The 18341-nt window shown below is 39.1% G+C and overlaps 1 protein-coding gene across 1 annotated transcript in view; it reads right to left on the reverse strand.

The window, feature by feature from the left end:
• SUMO1 (small ubiquitin-like modifier 1) overlaps positions 1-18341 on the reverse strand; it is a 28646-nt gene that overhangs the window by 9973 nt on the left and 332 nt on the right. The window contains exons 2-3 of the mRNA XM_010860983.1: positions 5222-5296; positions 326-403 (exon numbers count right to left, since the gene is read on the reverse strand). Coding sequence (XP_010859285.1) covers positions 326-403; positions 5222-5296 — 153 coding nt within the window. The remainder of the gene's footprint in view (positions 1-325; positions 404-5221; positions 5297-18341) is intronic.

Below are 18341 nucleotides of genomic sequence, written 5' to 3' on the forward strand. Positions count from 1 at the left end.
AAAAAAAAAAAAAAAAAGTTTATTGGCTCACTTATCCTAACACTGGAGTGGGTAACCAGTCCCTCCTCCAGGGGATTTTCCTGACCCTGCAGGGATAGAATCTAGGTCTCCTGCCTTGCAGGCAGATTCTCTACTGTCTGAGCCACCAGGGAAGCCCACTGTTTTCCTTATCCCAACACCTAAATGATCTCTTTTTCTTCTTGCAAAGTCCTAAATACTAGACCACCAAAGAATTCCCAAAAGATTACTTTTCTTTTGACAAGCTTTCTTAAAAGAAAAGTTAATGATATATAAAGCACTGAATTTAATACTACAACATACAGACCTGTCTTTGACAGTATGATTCTTTGAGTTTCTTGAGATGTGTTGTCATTTTCACTTTGAAGTGAATCTCACTGCTATCCTAAGGAGATAAGAGGAAAAGGATTATCACTCTTCGTGTAAGTTACTTGCTTTGCCTGAAACAAATTATTTAATTATACATATACTACATACAAACACATACAACTTGTCACCTATATTTTCCCTCCAAAATGTTCTTTTTAGCATTCCTAACAGGTTTTATTAAAATAATCATCCTCAAACTTGCTTTATACCCATTTCAAAGCAAGTTTCAGTTCAGTTCAGTTGTTCAGTTGCGTCCAACTCTTTGCGACCCCATGAATTGCAACACGCCAGGCCTCCCTTTCCATCACCAACTCCCAGAGTCCACCCTAACCCACGTCCATTGATTTGGTGATGCCATCCAACCATCTCATTTTCTGTCGTCCCCTTCTCCTCCTGCCCTCAATCTTTCCCAGCATCAGGGTGTTCTCAAATGAGTCAGCTCTTTGCATCACGTGGCCAAAGTATTGGAGTTTCAGCTTTAGCATCAGTCCTTCCAATGAACACCCAGGACTGATCTCCTTTAGGATGGACTGGTTGGATCTCCCTGCAGTCCAAGGGACTCTCAAGAGTCTTCTCCAACACCACAGTTCAAAAGCATCAATTTTTCGGTGTTCAGCTTTCTTTATAGTCCAACTCTCACATCCATACATGACTACTGGAAAAACCATAGACTTGACTAGACGGACCTTTGTTGACAGAGTAATGTCTCTGCTTTTTAATATGCAGTCTAGGTTGGTCATAACTTTCCTTCCAAGGAGTAAGCATCAAAACATAATCTATTTTAGGTATTAAAATTAGCAGTATAAGTAAAAGTATGTATGTCAAAAATGCATTCCTTCAGAATTGCATACCTATTCTACTTTCACAATAAAAATCTAAACTATCACAAATTCCCAAAGGCAACTCAGAATAAAAAGTGAAGTGACACTGAAGTGTCATTAAAGATGGTCAAAGCTGTAAGAGAGACATATACCGTAAAAGAGCAGACTGAGCAATTCTTCCTGAAATAAAAAGTCACCATACAGAGTCTGGTTTCTCTTGCATGAGTAAAATGAAAAACCTGAGTCACTCAAATTGAAATATGGGATCACAGATAATTTTCTTCTACTGAGACTGTCAAGTAAACTATCAGGCAACCATCAGAAAAAAATATTGGCACTTGCACACTGTAAAAATTTCAAAGCCAATTCTAATGATTACATAACACATTCACAGATACATATTAGTGGAAGTTGCATGTTTTGTTTATAATTATTAATTAAAAAAAAAAGGAATTCCCTGGCAGTCAGTCCAATGGTTAGGACTTGGTGCTTTCACTGCCAGGACTGGGAATGATCCTGGTTGGGGAACTAAGATCCTGCATGCTGTGTGGTATTTTTCTTTAAAAATAATAATAAATAAATTCTCATCCTGTGGATAATTTCAGGAACAGACAAAACTTCTAGAGCAATACCTCACTCCATCAACTAAAATCATTTCCAGATTAATTAAAGAGCTTGCTGCTGCTACTGCTGCTGCTAAGTCGCTTCAGTCGTGTCCGAGACTCTGTGTGACCCCATAGACGGCAGCCCACCAGGCTTCCCCGTCCCTGGGATTCTCCAGGCAAGAACACTGGAGTGGGTTGCCATTTCCTTCTCCAATGCATGAAAGTGAAAAGTAAAAGTGAAGTTGCTCAGTCGTGTCCGACTCTAGTGACCCCATGGACTGCAGCCTACCAGGCTCCTCCGTCCATGGGATTTTCCAGGCAAGAGTACTGGAGTGGGGTGCCATTGCCTTCTCCGATTAATTAATGTTTAGTTAATGTTCAAATTAATTAAAACATTAAAAAAAATTTAGTTATCTTCTCCTCTTCTTTGGGAAAGACTTTTTTCCTAATCTTGACATTAGTAAATCCTTACTTTAAAGCAAGATTTTAACTCAGAAACCATTAAAAAAAAAAAGGAGACTGATAAATCCAACTTAATAAAAACATAAACCACCTATAAGTAAGTTACGAGACTCTGAAGAAAATATTCACGTTAACATATATAGCAGACAAGAAAAAATAAGTAAATATAAAGAATTCTTACAAATTGGTAATTGTTAAAAAGGTGATCCATGGCATAGGAGAAACATACACAAGCATACACTTTACTACACTCTGCTTGTTTTTACTTGGCTATGCCAGATCTGTTGTGGTACACAGGATCTTCAGTTGCAGCATATGGGATCCACAGTTCCCTGCCCAAGAAACGAACCTGTGCCCCTGCACTGGGAGCACAGAGTCCTAGCCATTGGACCACCAAGGAGGTCCCTGTGCTGTCTTTATTGAATTTTGCAGGTACTGCGTTTTTTACAAACTTTTTGAAAGTTTGTAACAAACTTGCATTCAGCAAGTCTACCCACACTGTTTTTCCAATGGTGTTTGCTCATTTCAGGTCTCTGTGTCACAGTTTGGTAATCAGTAATTTGGTAATTCTCTCAGTAATTCAAATCCTACCCCAACAAAAAAAGCTCACGGAAGGCTCAGATGATGGTTAGTACTTTTCAGCAATAAAGTATTTTTTAATTAAGGTGTGTACATTGTTTTTTTTCCAGACATAACACTACTATACACTTAAACCACATTATCGAGTAAACGTAACTTTCCTATGCACTGGGAAACAAAAGATCAAGTGATTCACTTTACTGCAGCGGTCTGGAGCCAAATCCTCAGTATTTCTGAAGTATGCCTACAAACCAACAGAATAAAATTGAGAGTCCAGAAATAAATTCATATATATCTACAGTCAACTGATTTTGACAAAGATGCCAAGCAATTCAATGGGAAAAGAACAGAACTTTCAATCAGTGTTCTAGGAAAAACAGATAGCCATATGCAAAAGAAGTTAGACTCTCCTTCAAACCCATACTGAAAGCATGCAAAAAGTACTCAAAATGATCAAAAACTTAATGTAAGAGCTAAAACCATAAAAACTTTAAAAGAATCTATAGGTGTGAATTTCTGTGACCCTGATTGAGATAATAGTTTCTTATATATGACACTAAAGTGAAAGTGAAGTCGCTTCGTCGTGTCTGACTCTTTGCGACCCCATGTACTGTAGCCTACCAGGCTCCTCTGTCCACGGGATTTTCCAGGCAATAGTACTGGAGTGGATTGCCGTTTCCTTCTCCAGGGGATCTTCCCAACCCAGGGATCGAACCCAGGTCGCCCGCATTGTAGACTGACGCTTAACCGTCTGAGCCACCAGGGAAGTCCCATATATGACACTAAAACCACAGCAAAAAAAGAAAAAAATAGGGATTTCCTTGGTGGTCCAGTGGTTAACAACCTGCCTGCCAATGCAGGAGACACAGGTTTGATCTCTGGTCTGGGAGATTCCACATGCCAAGGAGCAACCAAGCCCGTGTGCCACAACTATTGAGCCTGTGCTCTATAGAGCCAGGGAACTACTGAGCCCGAGTGCCCAGAGCCCATGCTCCACAACAAGAGAAGCCGCTGCAATGAGAAGCCCATGCACCACATAGAGAGGTCCCCACTCACTGCAACTAGAGACAGCCCGTGCAAAGAACAAAGACCCAGCACAGCCAAGAAGTTTCTAAAAAGATACATTCAATTCACTGAAATCAAAAACTGTTTGTGCAAAGGACACAACCCAGAAAGTGAAAAGACAACCCAAAGATGGGAGAAAACACCTGCAAACCATCTAACTGATAAGGATCTAATAACCAAAATACATGTGAAAAGTTATTACAACTCAAAAATAAACACAAATAATCCAATCTAAAAATGGACAAAAGATCTGAATAGACACATTTCTCCAAAGATGTGCAAATGGCCAATAAGAACAGGAAAAGATATCCATCATTAACCATCAGGGAAATACAAATCAAAAACACAATGAGATACCACTTCACACTCACTAGGATGACTATATATATTTAAAACAAAAAAAAGAACAACAAATACTGGGTGAAATGTAAAATAACAAACCTTCATTTATTGTCAGTAAAAATAATGTATAAAATGGTGCAGCCACTGCTAAAAGCTGTTTGAAGGCTCCTAAACAAAGTTACTACTATACTAGACCCAACAATTGCACTCCTACATATATAGAGAATTGAAAACATATCCACACAAAAATTATAATGAATAGTCAAAGCAATATCATCATACTGGCCCAAAACTAAAAGATTGGTATAATAATACCCCATGTTTCAGAGAATGTGGGAAAATGTACTCTCACACTTCCATGATGAGAGTGCACCAGTTCTTCTGTCCCTTAAACAAACAACTATGAAAATTCATTCCTCCACTAATTTCCAGCTAACCTTTATTATCTATTAGCACCTCAAACGGAGAAGGAAATGGCAACCCACTCCAGTGTTCTTGCCTGGAGAAGCCCAGGGACAGGGGAGCCTGGTGGGCTACCGTCTATGGGGTCGCACAGAGTCGGACACGACTGAAGCGACTTAGCAGCAGCATCTCAAAAAGGGTCAATAAGATAAAGATCAGAGTCTGGAGAAATCAGGTGCCAACAGAGAGAAAGGGATCAGGAAAAGGCCTGAGAGGCTCTTTTGTGTAAGGCCTCTAGTGTTATCACTTAATAGGAGTCACTGTATTTGCCACTGAAGCATGCTAAACAAGAAAAAGTTCTACTAGAAGAAATTAAAGTGATAAGTTGCCTAGTGGAACAATTTAAAAATACAGTATCACCCTCTCCTACCTCTAACAGATGCACATACAGTAAATGAAACTCCACTTTTCAATAACTTGCCTTAGTTGAATCATTTTTTCTGTTTCAGAAATCATTCACACATTCCAGAGTCAAAGGAGAAAAATAATGAAACTCACCTGTCCAATGACTTTGAGTTTAATATACTCTCCTTCCTTCTTATCCCCCAAGTCCTCGGTTGAAGGTTTTGCTTCCTGAAAGTACATATAAATATAAAAGTTTCTATGTGCTATTTTAATTACTCATCCATTACTTTGACTTAGGGTACAAAATTTGCAACTAAAAATACAGCAAGCATTCATTTTCTCTGCCAGTCAATCAAGCAAAAAAGGTTCTAAGTCAATTACTCTCTCAAACAACAGTTTACTAAAAATCATGAAAGAAGTCTCTTTTATTATAATCCTACAGTAAAGGTTCTAAAACTTCACCATGCATCAGAATCACTGGAAGGACTTGTTAAAAAGGCGGCTGGGTCTCACACCCAGCTTTTTATTCGGTAGGTCTCGGGTAGGTCTGTAATATGCACTTCTGACTAATTACCAGGCAATACTAATGCTTCTAGGCAAAGGAACAACCTGGAAACCATTATCTTACAGTCAACTACTACCAGTCAGAGGAAGCTCATCTTCCAGGAATCCTTGACCAAACATTTTGAATCCAAGGTTATTTTCTTACAACCTAGTGGGAAAAATTAACTACTCCAATTACAAAACTGTACTAAGAAATATAAATTAATCATATTAACATAAGCAAAGTCTTTTTAGGAAGGAAAATCAAACAGCAAAGTATTGGCTTAATGTACCCAAGTCAAAACAAATCATTTTATATCAGTTATTATTTTAGACTATCTGAAGCAGTATATCCAATTTCAAAAGATTAGGCTTGGGTGAAAAAAAATTAGAATTAAACTGGAACAAGAAAAAAGCCCAAGCAGGGTAAGTAATAATAGTAAAGAGCAAACAAAATTGGAAGATAGAAGGAAAGAGTATAACCCTCTTACAAATTATACCATAAGAAAATGAAGTTAGAATAAACTAGTTAAACAACTTTGCCATGAAGTATTAAGAAAGGTAAGCCATTTTTAGTAAAAGGGTAGCTTGGTAAATTTCACTCAATGGTGTGATAAAAGTAGCTTTCCCATGCACTTTACCTTAGTTTGGCAACCATATTATTCACTTATTTAAATATATACTTCTTTATTATTCATAGTAATTTCAAGTTGTTAATCTACTCTTGGTAAGAACGGTTGTTGTTTAGCTGCTAAGTCATGTTTGACTCTTTGCAAATTCATGGACTGTGGCCCTCCAGGTTCCTCTTCCCATGGGATTTTCCAGACAAGAATACTGGAGCGGGTTGCCATTTCCTTCTCCAGATCTTCTTCATCCAGAGATCGAACCCGAGTCTCCTGCATTGGCAGGTGGATTCTTTACCACTAAGCCCCAGGGAAGCCCTTTAGTAAGAATACAACCAACTTACTTAAGAATATATAATAAGAATTTTGTATACTTAAGAACATACAATCAGAATATTGTATATTCTTAACAATTTAATATACTTCTGTAATTCAGAAGTAACAGGTCCATTACCTGTTTATTTCATGCCAGTAACTGAAAACTAACAAACTCTTTAGCATTCAAAATTTAACAAAATATATTAAACTAGAAATAGCTTTTAAATTTAAGATACAGGCTAGAGTCCAGGGAAATGCTTAGATAACAGAACTGACTTCATTAGTATGAATTCTTGCCTGTTTATCATTCTGCAGTACTTTCAACATTTGCTGACTACTGCATTTTATGGCAGCTGGCAAAATTAACCTTCTTTAGTGAGACAGTATTTCACCTGAAAACTAGAAGACTGTCTTCAAACAGTCTCACAACCACATTTCTCTGAATTTATATTCAAAGTAAACAATTCCTTCTTCCGTTAAGTACTGAGAGAGGACAAGGACAATTTATTCCATGCAGTGAAAGGCAATAAAGAGCAAAGAAGCCCTGAGTCCTCTTTAACTGAGAGAAGGTGTGCTAAGAAGCTTTATCTGAGTTTCCACAAGGAAGAAAACATCCCCCTCCAAGAGGATCAGCAATACATCAGCACAATGGGACTGACTGTGCTCCAGTGTTTCCTAGACAGAGGATACTCAGAACAAAAGAGTTCTTCCCTCTTCTCCAATCCATCCTCCACACTGCTTCAGAACCCTTTCCAAAAGCACAGCTTCTCTGACTGGTTTGTTTTCGTGCACTCAGTCGTGTCCAACTCTTTACGACCCCCTTGGATTGTATGTAGCCCACCAGGCTCCTCTGTCCATGGGATTCTCCAGGCAAGAATACTGGAGTAGGTTGCCATTTCCTTCTCCAGGGGTTCTTCCCGATCCAGGAATCGAACCTGTTTCTCTTGTGTCTCCTATATTGCCAGGCAGGTTCTTTACCATTAGTGCCACCTGGGAAGCCCCTCTCTGACTGTATAACTGCCCCTATCAGAAAGCATTAATAGCTCCCAGTACTTTAAGGCCTAGAAACAAAGTCCACAACATGGCATTCAGTTCCTCCAGTACCAACCTTAACTCCCATTTTTCTCTCACCACTTTCTTTACAATCCAAGGATTTGGTTAAATTGGACTTGTGCTATTCCCTGAACATGTCTATAAACTTCCTTCCATCTTCAGCTCTTTGCTGTCCTTGTTTCCTTTACCTGTAATACACATCCTCCCTTTACCATAACCTCTCTTGAAGTCATCTCACGGAAGTCCATCATCTGAAGTCCAGTATGTAAAGAACTCTTCTGGGAACCACATCTCCCCTCAACTTTCCAACTGGGATTAATATTTTCCTTTAATGCTCCTATTGGCAGTGTATTCATATCCTTTAAAAGACATTTATTCTCTATTTAAAAACATTCTCCCTTTACTATCATCTCAAGTCGTACTCATACTTTTCTTCAGATTTCTTTTAAGTTCAGTTCAGTAGCTCAGTCGTGTCCGACCCCACGAACCCCATGAACCACAGCACACCAGGCCTCCCTGTCTGTTACCAACTCCCGGAGTCCACCCAAACCCATGTCCATTGAGTCGGTGATGCCATCCAACCATCTCATCCTCTGTCATCCCTTTCTCCTCCTGCCCTCAATCTTTCCCAGCATCAGGGTCTTTTCCAATGAGTCAGCTCTTCGCATCAGGTGGCCCAGAGTATTGGAGTTTCAGCTTCAACATCAGTCCCTCCTATGAACACCCAGGACTGATCTCCTTTAGGATGGACTGGTTGGATCTCCTTGCAGTCCAAGGGACTCTCAAGAGTCTTCTCCAACACCACAGTTCAAAAGCATCAATTCTTCGGTGCTCAGCTTTCTTTATAGTCCAAACCTCACATCCATACATGACTACTGGAAAAACCATAGCCTTGACTAGACGGACCTTTGTTGGCAAAGTAATGTCTCTGCTTTTTATGTGCTGTCTAGGTTGGTCATAACTTTCCTTCCAAGGAGCAAGCATCTTTTAATTTCATGGCTGCAATCACCATATGCAGTGATTTTGGAGCCCAGAAAAATAAACTCAGCCACTGTTTCCACTGTTTCCCTATCGGCATTTGCTATTTCCACTTTTACTCTCAACTCACTGCCATCAGGTTTATACAATACCCCACCACTCCAATTGACACTTCTTTCACCAAGGTTACCAGTTCAACTTCTTACTGCTAAACCCAAAGGACAATCTAAAGTCTTATCTTTAAACAATAGACACTGATGACTCCTTCAAACTCTCTACCTTTGACCTCTAAGATTCTATGTCCCCTCATCTTGACCACTTTCTTAAATGCTGGTGCTCCTCTGGGTCCTAAGTCTTTAAGCTTCTTTTTCTTCATCTTCCTGGGTGACCTACAATTCCAACTCTCTCTCAGATACTAACCATTCTCAATAACCTGACCACTTTTCTGAGTTTCACTCAATTTATCTAAGAGCTTGAACACTTATCTCCATTCTGGATGTCTCCATGGGTAGCTCAACTTAAAACTGAGTGCATTACTTCTAGCTCCTCTTCCTGAAAACCAAAACCCAAAAAAGACTACAACTCCTCCTGGATTCCCAATTACAATAAATGTCTGACACACACTCAACTGCACACAACACAAATTTAGTAGTCATCATTGGCTATCTTCCTCTCCTAAATCTCATACTTAATAACTCACCATTCTGACAACTGTATCTCTTAGTGATTCTCATTCTCTATCCCACTGCCTTATTTCAGGCAGTCACTGTTGCTCCTTAACAATACCACAATGGTATAACAGATGTCCCAAGTCTAGCTCCCTCTAATTAATTCTTCCCAACTACAACCAGAGCCATTTCTCTAAAACGCAATCTGATCTGCCCAGAATCTTCAGGACTAAGTTCAAACTCCTTAGCTGACACATACTGGTCCTCCATGTACTGGTCCCTGCCTAGCAAGCAAGCCTTATTCTCCTACGTCTTTTGCTAATAATATTCTTTGCTCCAGCCAAACTGAACCATCTACAACTCCTTAAACATGGCACTCTCTACCTTATCTCCACTATCCCTGTACCTGTTACTCACCTCTGCTTAGTATGCCCTTTCTTACCCTATTCCCCTTTTAAGACCACTTAAGCATCACTTCTACAAAATCATTCCCCTGATCACCCTCTTAAATGTTCTCATACTGCTTACTTTAATTTTATTATAACCACATGTCTGCATATCTGTGTTTCCCACAAGATTCAGTTCCTTATCGACATGCCTTATTCTTTGTATTTCTGGTCAAGTACAGTGTCTAGTATTTTAAGGATACTCAATATGCTTATTAAATTAACATTTTCTGTGACAGTTTTGTATGTCTTGACTTTCCTACAAGTTTACAAGGAGGAGGTCCACATTTTCACCAGGCAATTATTTAATGCTGGCTGAGTTAAGCTGACAGCACTATCATCTGTATTATACCACAAAATCTTACTAATGTTTCATACTTCTACCGTACACAACAGTAAATACAAACAAAATCCTTTCAGCATTCACTTCAATTTCACAAAACATGTGAACACTAGAATTTGAAATTTCCAAGAATACTGCCACTCTCCTTAGTCACTCCATTTTGACAATCTTTTCCCAACTCTGAAGCACAAGAGCAATGCCATCTGTACCCACTTCTTTAATAGCCTCACGCTTGCCCGATGCAGTCATCTAACTTTTCATGTGCCTTTTTCCTTCAACAAACTAGTCTGGAAAATGAGAAGATCTTGTACAGAAAAAGGCCAAAGTTTGTCTCTAGCAATCTCAGTGTCTTTTGTATGCCTTCTTTCCTTCTGTCCCCTGTTTAAAAAAAAAAGAAGCTGCCAATACAGAATGGTATGGCACACTAGTCACAAAACACTGAAAGCATTCAGCACTAGACCCAGAACAGTAGGTCATGAGAGAAAAGAGAATCCCAGAGAGGGCTGGCTTATTAGGCTGGGAAGGTTACACAGCCCCAGAGCAGAAGAAACTGGTAATGTAAAGAAAAGTAAAGGAACGTACAAGATCAAAGGCAAGAACTGGAAATCTCTAAATTTTCAAGTCTGTGTCATCTAGAGATTGAATCATGGTAACTAGAATGGTAGAAAAGAATTTATCAGACACCAGGCGCTATCAACTCTTCTTACCAAGATATAAATGTAACAGCCTAGAAATAGAAGATGGCTGGATCTGAAAAGAAGAACAAAACAGGAAAGGACACAAAACACAACAATCCTCATTTACAAATGCACAGAATTCAAGAAAAGAATTTTATTGTGCCATTTCAAAGTCAAAAGAACAAAAATTTTGCTAAAAATCTCTATGACAATCCGTATGTTGACAATTCAATCACAGGGAAAGAGCACCACACTTAACTACTCCCAGCCTGAAACTGACCCTTCCAGTTGTACAAGGATTGTTCATTCTTCTGAAAGAGGGGGGATTCTGGGGAAAACCAAAAATAAAGATCGCATTTACTCTTATTTGACGACATTAGAAAATTTTCTGGTTATGTTAAAAGAAAAAAAGTCACATATTGAGTGACTTCCCTGGCAGTCCAGTGGTTAAGAATCCAAGCTCCCAATGCAGAGGGCACAGGTTTGATCACTATTCCAGAAACTAAGATCTCACATGGCAGGGCCAAAAAAATAAAGTAAATCTCTGTTAGAGATACATATTGAAATATCTGTGGATGAAATAATACAATGTCTGGGACTAGTTTCAAAATGATGTTATGAAGTGGTGTGGGGTCATGTAGATGAAATAAGATAGGTCAAGAGATGGGTATATGGGTATAATTATATATGCACTAAATTTGTCCATAATAAATCACTTAAAATACCTTCAAAGTTCCCAAAATTTCTGTAACTGTAGTTCTTACTATATGTCCGTTTTTTACTTCCTAATAAAGAAAGCTCAACAAAGGATTAAACTGGATGATTCTAATAATTATATCCATTGTTAAAAGATACAAAATCCCAAATTACAATAAAGTCATCTCCCTCAAACTTCAGTAGATTTACCACAATTCTAAAAGGACATACTCATATAGTTTCAGCTCGTGCTACCTATGTGCAAACTTAAGGAGACACTACTAGACATTTGGAATAAAACTGACCAGACTTAGCTCCATAACTTGGAGGTTTATGTCAACCTGTCAAGACACTGGGACTTCTGAAAATTTACATTCAACCCTACAATTGCAGTTCAACACCAGACAAACACAGACAACTTCTCAAGAACTAAAAATTATAACTGAAAATCCCACTGGTTGTATAACCCCTACTCTCTGCAGCCATACTGTGGACCTATGCAAAGCCTAGAACAAACTGGCTCCACTGTATCCAGAAGTACAGCATGCAAATGTAGAGAGGTATGGCAGACATTGTTAATTACCTATCCAATATCCATGTCCCCCTTCTACCTAAATTTGCCGGCAGGGGGTGGGTGGGGGAAATTCTAAGCTTCTCTCATGGCCACGTGATGCGGTGCTGGCCATGGAAATATAAAGTGACAGACATACTTTTTCCTGGTATATACTTTTTGGCATACTTTTTCTCTTTTCTCCATTCCTTTCTCCTGCCTGGAACAAAGAAACAAAGTCATCTTGCCCAAAAGGAGACTATCTTTTCAGTGAAGACATCTGCTAAGGAGAAAGGAGTAAGAAGGCATAGTGGAACTGTCTGACCATCCCTGAACATCTTATGTCTGGACTTGTTTCATTAGAAAAACAAACTGCATACTTGTTTAACCTACTACATATCAGATTTTCTGTTATTTAGTCCAGAAGCAATCCGAATTGACATAGGAGGTGGTCTAAATAGGAAGCATTTGGCTTATGTTAAAAAAACAGCTTCTAGAAAACCACCTCAGTGTATATCGAATTGCAGAAGAGATAAGTAAATTGTGGTACAGTCACACAATGGAATGCAACATAGTAATGAGATTTAACAACAAACTATACACAATAATACAGACAAATTTCCAAACAATGCTGAGCAAAAGAAGCCATACACAGAACCACATACTGTATGATTGCACTTAGGGGAGGAAATGGCAACCCACTCCATTATTCTTGCCTGTGAAATCCCACAGATAGAGAAGCCTGGTGGGCCACAGTCCATAGGGTCACAAACAGTTGGACATGACAGAGAAACACACACACACTCAGACACACGCACACAGTCAGGACAGTCATTCTTAATATGGGTGCGGGCTGCACAGATGTGATCAGTTTGTGAAAATTTAGCAAACTGTACATTTATGTACATTTTTTCATATATGTATTAATCTTCAGTAAAACCTTTCAAAATATCTGGCCTTAGCTATTGAGAACAATAGGTCTAGCAAATAGAACTCCACCCTAGCTTCCTTCAGGTCTTTTCCTTCAGATTCTCACTAGCTCAGTAAAGGCAATCAAATACAAAAAGAATGGTCAAAATATAAAAGAATAACAATTACAACACATCTTTAAATAAACTTAAATCATGTTGTAGGAATTTCAAAATAATTTAAACTGTAAGACTAAGTATTCAATAATAGGATCTGTGTGACCTTACCCACATGACTTTTCTAAAGTAGAGTATCAAAAGAATTAATTACCAAAAAGAACAAAACACAATTTCAATAAATTCAAAAATGAGATACCAAACATGACGCTGAGAAAATTATCTGTGGGGAATTCCCAGGCGATCCAGTGGTTAGGACTTGACGCTTCCACTGTCCTGGGCCCGGGCTCAATCCCCTACTGCCTTACTCAGGGAACTGAGATCCTGCAAACCACTTGGGATTATTGTTATCCATAACAATCCCAATGTCCTGGAAGAAGCAAATGATTCAACTCTGGAGATAAAGTTACTAGTTCTATTGCTAATAGAAGTAAAGACCAAGAAGGTATGCAAACATCATAAAAGGAAAATTACTGCATGACAATCAACCCTTCGTCAATAACAAAACATAAAGGGAATTGAAAGAGGAAGAGGAAAATACCTGCTGCTTCACATTTTTGAGACAACCTTCCAGTTCTGGGGCTTAGAATGGTGCCTGGACCATACTGACATTCAATAAATGCTTGTTAAATGAATGACTCTTACCACTCACTCCTTTAAAAACTTTTACTAAGTATTCAGTCATTGCTGGCACTTCAGAAAAAAAGGGTGAGTAAAGCCTGATTTCTGACCCTGGAAAGCAAACAGTGTAATGGAGAAAGGTACTTAAATAATTGTAACACTATATATAAAAGCTATAATATATAATATTATTCTAATTGATATGGGGGAAGGCTAATGAGAATCAAGAGATATTTGACAACTGCTTTAGTTTTGAAATCTGAACTACTCCACTAACACTCATAAGTACTCTAACCCTAATAATCATACTCAGTTTTAAAAATACTATTAAGTAATGTTCACATTTTATTTGAAATGTTTTATTATAATCAATGTTTGCAACATCTACTAGCAGCACTTCATGTATCTATCTGTCAGAGAGAAGATAGAATGTATCATTCCTCTCCTGGGGCATGGAATACTTTGTATCAGTTCAGTTCAGTCCAGTCCCACTCTTTGTGACCCCATGAATTGCAAGCAGGCCAGGCCTCCCTGTCCATCACCAACTCCCGGAGTTCACTCAAACTCACGTCCATCGAGTTGGTGATGCATATGTATCAGTAACTAAATGCTCAAGTCATAGCATCAGTGTAACATATTTATTCTATGAGGTAAGTAGTATACATAATTATGAACTTCAATATACACCTAGTTTATCATATTCTTCTGCCATCTCAGGCTAACAGGAAGATCAGCGAACACCAAAAACAGGGGGATATAAATAATGCTGCAGGGAATGATGCTATCCTAACAAAAGAAATACAACTAGTGTGGTAGATTAAAGATAACTGCAAATTCTTTGTTACTCTTCCCATTAAGAAATGGAATCTTGATGTCTTTTCCTTGGTGACTATAGTTAATAATACTGTATTGTATATTTGAAAGTTGCTGAGAATAGCTCTTAACACAAGAAAAATCTGTAACTGTGTGTGTTGATGGTTGTTAACTAGACCTATCCTGGGGATCATTTCACAATATATGCAAATAATTACATAGTATAATCTGAAACTAATATGTCAATTGTCTCTACGATGAAATAAATAAATGCCTTTCTCTTGACTCTGAGTTGAACTTAGTGATTTGCCTGACAAACAGAATGCAAAAGTGATTTCCAAAGTTAGGTTCTAGGAGGCTTGGGGTTTCTACCCAAGGTTCTCTGGAACACTATCCTGTGAGCCCTGAGCTGCCTACGTCTGAATATCCTGGGGTCCCTGTGCTGAAGGGAATACATGACAAGACCACTCAGAGAGGCCTTGAGACTATATGAAGAAGCCATCCGTTACAGCCCACAGCCCCCTGAGTAATCCCAGCAAAGGCCCCACGCGTCAAGGAGCAGTGATGAGCCCAAAACCACAGAGCCCTGCCAAAATTGAGATTTATGAGCAAAACAAGACTGTTGTTTTAAGCCATTATGTTTTAAGCAGTTTGTTAGGTACCAACAGATAGCCGAAATTACATAAGGTTTCCAAATCCTTGACTAAAGATAAAAGGAGCTCAATCAATCAGTATCTGTCTCCCTCTCCACCCCTCCTCTCTCTGAGGTTGGGATGGAGAGAGTAAACCTACAACAGATTCATTTAGCATTTGAACCAAACCAGTCATCCAATTATTACAAATTTAACAGACCTAAACTGAAGAGCTGAAGTCCATGCTGTCTTTCATGACTTGAGTATGGAAAAGAAACACTATAAATGTGAATACAGGGAAGAAAGAAGGAAAAATATTTGTACAAATTATCCTTACCAGTTTGACATTGGCATCTGGGTCTATATATTGTGCTCAGTTTTGCTGCAAGGTGAAATCAGGCTAAAAGTAAGCACACCATCGGATCTCTATTATTGGTTAAAGGCTAGTCCTTAAACTTTTGAGGGATCATGTACCCCTAATGAAAGCTATGGATCCTTTCTCCCTAAACAAATACACATGCAAAAAAACCACAGATTGCCATAAAATTTCAGTGGATTTTCAGCCCTGAGGATTCATGATCCTCAGGTTCAGAATCTGTATTAGAGGATTATTCAAAAACGGTCCACTGGACAATGCTAGCATTGTTAGAATTATGAGAAATTATTTCACTCAAATTCCAAAAATAATCATTTTCTATTAATCAATGCAGAACCCAGCAATTCAAGTCTTACATGACTTTAACATCCACCTATTTTAACTTGAAATTATTGCTCAATTCCAGTATCTTCAGCACAGACAAAAAACCCTCGGAGAGGGGCCTCAGAATATATGTCATTCTAAAACAACTTGGTTGATATTAAGACTGTCTTCTGGGGACTGTGGTCATCTCATGCTACTGGTATGGCGCAGGAGTAACTTGGGATTCTCACTCATAAGCTTCATCAGGGTAAGAGTTCCACTTCTTATCTCTTTAAATCCCTAGCACTACAACACTAATATTGTACTGGCTCCTGATTATTAATAATGATATTGGTTGATGAGCATAGAGCAACAGTTCTTAAACTTTATAGTCTCAGGATTCCTCTTAAAAATCATTTAGAACGCCATAAAGCTTTTGTTAGGTTGGTTGTACCTACTGCAGTTTATCTGAAGTATGTTTTATAAACACATAATTAATTTTAGGATATTAAATCACACTGATACTTATGAAAAGTATTTTAATAGTAACAATATGAAACACCTATAAGGATATGATGATACCCTCATTAAATGGTACTGTGTATATAAAAAACAATTTCTTGAAAGTAGCAATAAAGCTTCAATCTTAAAAAGACATTTTTTTAAAAACAAAATTAGTAAGAAAAGTGGCACTGTTTTGCATTTTTTGCAAATCTCTTCAATATCTGGCTTAATAGAAAGCAGCTGAATTTCCACATCTGCCTCTATGTTTCAATCTGTTGTGATATCCCAGGTCATGTCAATCTTTAGAAAACCCCATGAAAGAATGAGAGTGAAAAAGACAATGTCCCAGCATTATTGTGAAAATAGTTTTGGCCACCTGTTAGTGTCCTAGGTCCTTTATTTCTTCAAGTTTCTCTTAAATAGCTGGAATTGAAACTGGAGCAATAAATTCTACAATTCACTTTATAATTCCTTCTGTACACTGCTCTTTCCTCAGACTACATAGTAAATTTCAACATACTTCCTAGCCACTTCTGAGCATCAAAATAAAAGGCTGATGAAATAAAGCATTTACACCTTTCTCTCCTCCCTGGAAATCAAGTAAACAACTACCTAGGGAGATAGTTATACCTCTGTTCCCGTATCAATTTGGGAGTTAATCTAGACTGTTAGTAAGAAGATCCACTCAAAACTAATCTAGATTATGGTTTAACCTTATAAATGTACGTTTTGTGCAACAGTAAAAACCCACAAAAGCCTCACTTGCTCTCACCAAGTGGCACAAAACTGAACTGGGTTAAAAGCCAAGGGAATAGTGTGTTAAATTTAAAAGTTCAAGTACACTGTGGAGTTGAATGAGAAACAGTTTTCTAAATAACTATCATTAAACAAGCAAAAGGTTCAAAAATACTTTAAAAAGTCAAAGTCATCTAAGCAAACAAAACGAAGGCCAGACAAAAACCTTATAAAGTAAAAACTAGCCATAAACATTTTGTTGTTGTTTAGTCGCTTCGTCGTGTAGGACTTTACAACCCCATGAACTACAGCCCTCCAGGCTCCTCTGTCCATGGGATTTCTCCGGCAAGAATACTGGAGTGGGTTGCCATTTTCTCCTTCAGGGGATCTTTCCGACCCAGGGCTCGAACCCGCATCTCCTGCATTGGCAGGCTGATTCTTTACGCTGAGCCACCAGCAAAGCCCATCAGCCACAAACAACGTTAACTAGGAATGAATGAGGAAGAAAAACTCACCACGGAAAATCGAACACTCCTGATTGAATGCAAATCCCAAGTAAATTCCTGCTAATAACACTGAGATGGAGCACTCTGCTATAACACGAACCTTTCTGCAAATGTTCTGCAACTGCTTCACGCACACGAAGTTTTCCTATCCTTTTCCTCAAAGGTTATCAGTCATCTTCAGGTTAACTTCCAGATGAAATGCTTTCTGTAGCTCTAGCAGTTTCGTTCTACTTTGTTTCTTGGTTATTCTGAGTGCTCTTTTCCAACTGGAGAGCTACTGAACCAATCCCGAGTGAGAAATGGGAAAGTAAAAGGAAAGAGGCGACAGCTCTGCACCCCCACACGGAAAAACACTCAGAGCAGAGCAGCGGCGGCCTAGCTGCAATCCAAATGGAAAGCGGAGCTTTCGAGGTTCTCAGCAACACGAGACAATGTCTCCCTCCCTCCGTCCCCACGTCCCCCTTCGCGACTATCTAAAGACCAAGAATCAGGGAGTGGAGTCCACCAGCTTTTCAGGGCCACAGAGCCTCCGGGGCAGGGATTCTCTCCCGTTACATAATTGGGGCCTAGGGCCCTGCTTCTGCAGTGAGTTCTCCGGAGAGGCAGGCGGGCGGGATCCTCAGCGACCCTCTTGGGAAAGTGGAAGCTGGGCTCTGCACCTGGGTCCGCCCCGGAGAAAAGACGGGGACGAATAGAGGGAGGCCGCGACCAGAGGCGCTGGGGCACAGGGGGTGATGAGCCAGCCCGGAGAGGGTCAGGGTGGCTCCTAGAGGCCCGCGACAGGCCCGGGCGTCTCCTGCCCT

This window comes from Bison bison, unplaced genomic scaffold (genome assembly GCF_000754665.1).
Source record: "Bison bison bison isolate TAMUID 2011002044 unplaced genomic scaffold, Bison_UMD1.0 scf7180017864471, whole genome shotgun sequence".
In the NCBI taxonomy this organism is placed as follows: domain Eukaryota; kingdom Metazoa; phylum Chordata; class Mammalia; order Artiodactyla; family Bovidae; genus Bison; species Bison bison.